This window comes from Diaporthe amygdali, assembly GCF_026229845.1.
Source record: "Diaporthe amygdali strain CAA958 chromosome Unknown NODE_1_length_4327563_cov_65_473760, whole genome shotgun sequence".
Taxonomy (NCBI): domain Eukaryota; kingdom Fungi; phylum Ascomycota; class Sordariomycetes; order Diaporthales; family Diaporthaceae; genus Diaporthe; species Diaporthe amygdali.
The window spans coordinates 2249663-2255662 of NW_026517021.1; the positions used below are offsets into that span (position 1 = coordinate 2249663).

General features: G+C 52.0%; 2 protein-coding genes across 2 annotated transcripts; both read right to left on the minus strand.

Moving 5' to 3' along the window:
* Positions 1–1325: 1325 nt before the first annotated feature.
* J7T55_006257 (Cytoplasmic 60S subunit biogenesis factor) lies at positions 1326–1952 on the minus strand (the record flags this gene model as incomplete). The annotated part of the gene is made up of 1 exon (XM_053142317.1): positions 1326–1952. One exon carries the CDS (start codon positions 1950–1952, stop codon positions 1326–1328), a length of 627 nt encoding a protein of 208 aa, XP_053001023.1.
* A 1918-nt stretch (positions 1953–3870) lies between these two features.
* On the minus strand, positions 3871–4848 carry J7T55_006258 (rna-binding protein fus tls; the record flags this gene model as incomplete). The annotated part of the gene is made up of 2 exons (XM_053142328.1): positions 3871–4702; positions 4760–4848. The coding sequence occupies 2 exons, from the start codon at positions 4846–4848 to the stop codon at positions 3871–3873; spliced, it is 921 nt and encodes a 306-aa protein (XP_053001024.1).
* Positions 4849–6000: the final 1152 nt, after the last annotated feature.

Here is a 6000-nt window from a genome sequence, read left to right on the forward strand (position 1 = left end):
CAATATTTCTAGGGCCCTGGGCGTAAATAGCGTTGTGCACACGAATATCAAAGCGGCGCCGCTAACAGAGCTTAGCTTTGTCCACTAGAGATCGAGAGTCGTACTCGGGAATCATCGTCGACGTGCCTTTCTACCGCAGCCTTCTAGACTCGGGGATCCTGGTCATCTGTGCGGTATCTGAATTTGTGATATAGAAGCTCATCCACTGCTTCATTCACTACCCTTATTCCGCCTCATTGCATGGAGTCCCTGCCTGACTTCTGTCCTGATCAACAATCTTTTGCTTCCGTATACCACCATTGTCTGATTCAATGCGTCAGGTCCTCATGATTCTTAGTTGTTTCAAACGGACAGTGGTCTTTTAACTATTTGACTTGCCATACAGAGCACATAAAATTGGACGAGGGCGACAAATGGGGCATACTGAAAAATGTGAAGCGCATGTGCCAGGCGAATCTTAAGATGTACTTGTTAGGTGAGTCTTCTAGACTAACTTATTCCTCAAAGCCGTTCGGGTGGCAGAACACTCCAGACTTGAGTCCGAGGTATACATCATAGTTGGCGTCACTGCTCAAAGTGAGGTGAGAGGAAAGCGAGATCGTCAACGGCCTGAAGAGCCGCGCCTCAGGCTCTCCAGCCGCTCGCCTTGCAAGAAGACTGGCAAAACAATGCATGGTATTCACCAAGACTTTCTTGTGGGACAGGGTGACTGATTACGGGAGTCACATATTATTTTCAATTACCTGAGCATTTGATGGTGATTGGTAGCGAAGATGAAAATATAATCCTTCAAGGATGGACCTACAATCAAAGGAGGATGACTTATGTGTCTCGAGGCATGTACATTGCAATTACTTGAATACTCATTTCCATTCCCGGAAATCTGTGTGTTAGTTGATAGATAAACAAGACTTCATTTAACATTTCATCTCTGCCTATATGACGGCACAGTGTTCATCAAATCTTACCATTAGTAGAAACGAATGATCCTCTGTGTATACTGGCTAACAGGCTAAGATAGCAGGTCTGTCGATGAGAGTACCTAGGTATCATAATTAGAAGTGGTCCGCCTGGAAGAGACTTACCTCTAACAGATAAGCGTTAGGAAGTTGAAGAGACACCAATAACCTTACAACAACCTACAGCTTTGCAGGACTTACGGACAACGACAAAGGACTGAATTCAAAATCCATAGGTATCGAAGATGCGGAAGTACTGAAGCTGTGTTGAAGATGCTCAGCATGGCAAGTCTATTCAGGGGTGCGATGCTTTCGGAGCTATGAGAGCTCCATGCTCACTCGTTCAGGAGAATGTCTACATTGCATCTAGCCACATTGGTAGACGGGCGTTTCAGTGTGCCAGTACGCATACAAGTTCTTGTTCCCCTTCCGATCGATCTTGTCCTGTCTTCGCCTCTCTTCTTTCTGCACCTTTCCCGCGTGCCTGAGTTGCGCCGCTATTAACGAGCGCTGCTGCGATGCGGGCAAGTGTATCAGGCTGTTCCGGTCGTTCGCGCTCATACTTGTCAAGCGGTTTGTCACAATCTCCTTCTCCCGTTTCTCCCTCTTTGATAACACTCGCGTTTCGGGGACATCCAAGCCGGGCTCCTCTCTGCTAGACCCCTCGTCCTCTTTGGGGTCCACCAAGGAGTATTCGAGTCGTGAAGCGTAGGCTCGAGTCCGGCGGCGCAGCTGCGTAAATGACGGCGCCACTTGTGCTGATGACTGCCTCGATATTATTCTGCCTGACGGTAAACGGATCGAGTCTTGATCAACCGGCTGTGGCTTTCGACTTGGGCTTGCCGCTATCTCCTCCTGACTACTCTCGTCGCCCTCGCCATCGCTCTCACTCTCGCTCCCTGCGACGTCTTCCGGCTCAGAGAAGTCGTAGAACTCGGCAAATTCGGAGCCTTCTTCTGATGTATCGAATCTGCAGTGCCCCTTGCCGCTCATGTGTTGTTGTACAGCTTGAACGGTGGCCCTCTCTGTTCCGCATTGTAAACATTCTCGGTATCCGAAAATGACCAGATGCAAATATCTGAAGAGAGTCTCGAGGTCGACTACTAGATGTTGCTGATGTGGAATGAACAGGCCGTGTGATTTCCGCATATGTGACACACTCTCATCGAAGCTTGGTGAGGGGTTGGGGCAGAAAAGGCACTGCCCAGGTGTGAATTGTGGCATGGCCTTGTCGGGAGAGTCAATTGACTCCTGGAAGGATGTGGAATTGGGATTGGTTCCTGGGCTTGACGATAGATTCATTGGCAAGGTTGATAGCCGCTCAGTTGTGGTTGAGGTGGTAGCTGTCGTTGTCTCTAACATGAATGAATATGAAGTGTTCGTGATTCAAGACTCAATTGGACTCAAGTCTTGTGGTTGTGCTCACTTGTTGATGGTTATATTATGAATTGGATAGTAGACTATGGATTTCACTTTGTTTTATATATTTGGACCCCTGTTGTACTGGGCGATGTAAGTGCTTCATTCATGAGAAGCCTCAGGACATGGCCAATTGACTGGGGTCCGTGAGTCAAGACCCACTGAAATAAGCCTAGTAGTGCCGAAGAGTAACGCTATTGGAACATTGCCCCACTAAAACCTGCAACTGCGACTAATGAGACGCTCGTTGGCTCGCTGACGAGATATGATTCATAGTGAACAATGAAACCACCTCAGCACAGCGACCTATAGCAGACAAATAGTCGGCATCACGAATGGGCGGTGCTATTCAGATTCGAGAGCTGCAGGTTCCCGTTTACTTTGTCACCAAATTCGGCACATAGACCGTGCCCATCTTCCGGAATTGGCGAGACTGCTGCAGATTGACTAGAGATCCCCAGCGTTGGAACGTTCTTGGAGCTCTCGACATGCGCGGTGCCTCTGATGTTCAGACCGGTGTCGTAGCTCAGAATTTCTTGTAATTTATCAGTAAAAACATGAGCGGGTATCTCGCGTCGTTGTAGGTGTATGATCCCTGAGAATCCCACAGTAGGTACTAGCTTACCATGCTACGCATCCGTCAGGTCGTCACCTGTAAAAGACGTAAGTGGAAGGTAGGCAGCGTTATGCGCAATCCTCGGGATGTGGGAAGCATATGCTGATTTTATTTAGCATGAAAGACAAATACTGGGGCTCCATGTACAGATTTCTTCAGACATCCCGACCGCACTTCCATAGCTGTCAATTAGTCTTTCATAGATATCTCATAGTTTATAGGGTTATGAAAGATCAACGTAAGTAAGTGGAGAGACCCTTGGAGAAGGTGTCAACTGAAATCACGCCCGCATCGACGGTTGAAGAGGGAAAGCTTAGTTCCCTGTATGGGTGATAACAATTTGGCTATCTGCTCGAGTAAACCTATCATCATTACTCTCCTCCCAATAATTCACTCTGCTACACTTTTTGCCTGGGTCTATCCAACAACAAAATTTAGATACGCGTACAAGTACGGCGGATCCATGACTCTTAGTCCCTTGCTAGGTATGATGGAGGCCCTTTTTAGCTTTCCTTTACGCAGTCAAGAGTCAAGGAATTTTTGAAAATGTTTGACTGCCTTGGCATGCTTCTTCCGAAGTGTATGCCTGTGGTGATGAGGCTGCGTCCGGATTGACGAGTTGTTGTGGCTGAGGAACACAGCGGAATTACTTTGCAGGCCAATCTGCCAGCTCACGAAAACGGCTCGCTATTCGGCATAGCAAGGAACAAGCAGGCACATCATACGCCGGCAGGTTCTGCCCAACTGGACAGCACGACTTCAAATTCCTAGTGTGTCCATCCTGTCCAGCATAATACAATACAAAACAAGCAAAACAAATTAACAATCCGGAACGCCACTTTCAAGACCTCGTAAACTCATGGTCTGGCGGAGCGATCAGAAGTCACCACCTCCATCGTCACCACCGCCATAATCATTGCCGTCCTCGAAGCCGTCCTGGTAAGCCTCTTGCTCCTGATGATCGTCGAATGCCTCGTTGATGAGCGCGCCACCGACCAGACCCGCACCCAGACCGAGTGCTGCTCCACCGGCCATGCCCATGCCTCCGCCGCCGGACTTCTGGGGCCTGCCCCCGTAGCCGCCACCGTAGCCGCCGCCGCCGTAGCCGCCGCCATATCCTCCTTGAGGAGGGTAGCCACCGTAACCGCCCTGCTGGGGAGGGTAGCCTCCGTAGCCCTGCTGGGGGTAGCCGTACTGAGGCTGCTGCTGGGGGTAATATCCGCCCTGTTGGGGATAGTGACCGCCGCCGCCGTAGCCACCGCCACCGCCGCTGCTGAGCTTGCTCTTGCCGGCGCCGAAGATCTTGCCCAGCAGGCCCTTGCTCTTTTGCCCCTCACCCTCGCGGGCTGGCAGCTGGTTGGGGAACGGGCTGGAGCTCTGGCCAGGCCCGGGACTGGAGTTCATGTAGCTCGCAGCGGCACCGCCACCGCCACCGCCGCCGCCGCCGAAGCTGCCGCGGGCGCGGGCGTCTTCCTCCTCTTGTAGCTTGCGCGCGAACTCGGCGTCGCTGTCGACTGAACTGGAGGCACCGCCGGGGCCTGTGGACTGCGGGGTGAAGGGGTTCGTCTTGGAGTCGGTGGGGGCGGGCCCGCTGCCGCCGGCGTAAGCGGGTGGAGGGCCTGGAGGGGCGTCATCGCCCATGGGAGGCCGGGCGGGCTCGGTGGGCTTCTCCCATTGGGATTTCTTGGTAAAGGTGTTCACGTAGAACCTGGGCCAGGTTAGTACTCCCTCTGAGGTGATGGATGCGTCGTTGGGGAGCACTCACCATTCTGAGTATTGTGCATTCCATCTAGCGACCCATCCCTCGGGAACCTTGGGAGGTGGGGGCCCGGAGGGAGCGTCGAAGTCCGCCATGGTTTCTGGCCCAGCTGTCGAGATATGAAAATCTGTGCGGAATGGAATTTAGAATCGAGGTTCTAGGAGGTTAGGTAAAGGCAATGGCAGCTTTTTGTAGGAGGTTGTCGAGATGCCGAAAGGTGGTGGCAATAATGATAAAGCTGATGATGGCGATGATCAATTGGCAAGGTGTAAGTTGTGGTGGGGCGGAGGTGGGATGTCGCAGGTGTTCCAGGTGTTTGAGAACTCTATGCAGCTGGACGATCGCAACTTGTGGATCGGCCCCTGGGAAGGGCGTGCAGTAACTTACCTGAGCTTTATAACTCTTGACGAGTGACTGGGTCGATAAGGTGTTGGGAGCTAGAAGCAGACAGATGCCTCCAGACGATCAGGTATACGACGATGGTGGCAGTCTGGGTGTAGGTGATGCGAAACAATCTCTTGCACAGCCCCAAGCTTACTGCTGTAAACCACAGTGGCACGGGGTCTTAGATCGAAATCCCGGTAGGCCTCCCTCCCGAGGCATAGGTCCTTGTCACTCGGCCCCGACTAGCCACCCGCTCGCCACTGTCACTGTCGCTGGAACTGGTACTGAGACCGGCACCAGTCTGCTTGCTGCCCTCACACCAAGCCACCTAGCAGCACGTGGCCTTCCTTGCTGCTCCTCCTCCGTCCTTGGTATCTGTAAAATGGTCCAGGATGCCCTTCCTAGCACCAACATCCCGGCCTTCCTCTTCAGGAATCAATTCTCCTCGCTGTGGTGCCGCGGGGGACGTCCCAGACCAGACAGGCCCTATATGCTGAAGCACCGCAAGCATCAAGTTGAATGCTGCACGCTTCGAATAAGCCAAGTGTCTTCTCGGCCCCCACATTCATTAGTCCTCGATTCACTCTCTAGTGAAGCCGTTGTAGGCTGCCAGACATACGGAGACCCGTTGTACTTGAGGGTGTCCTCATTGAAACAACCGGAAGGCAACAACCTTTTCTTCAACAGGCTGCAGCGCAGTCTACTAACTCCGACTTCATCAACTGTGCCGCAGACGATCGGGCCAAGTGGCTTGATCTGTCAACAATTATTATCGTCATGGTAGGACTAATTCAGGCCAGTGTACAAGACTACGCGAGCTGGATGATTCAAGAAACAGGACCGTGTACGAGTTTCAGTTGGAA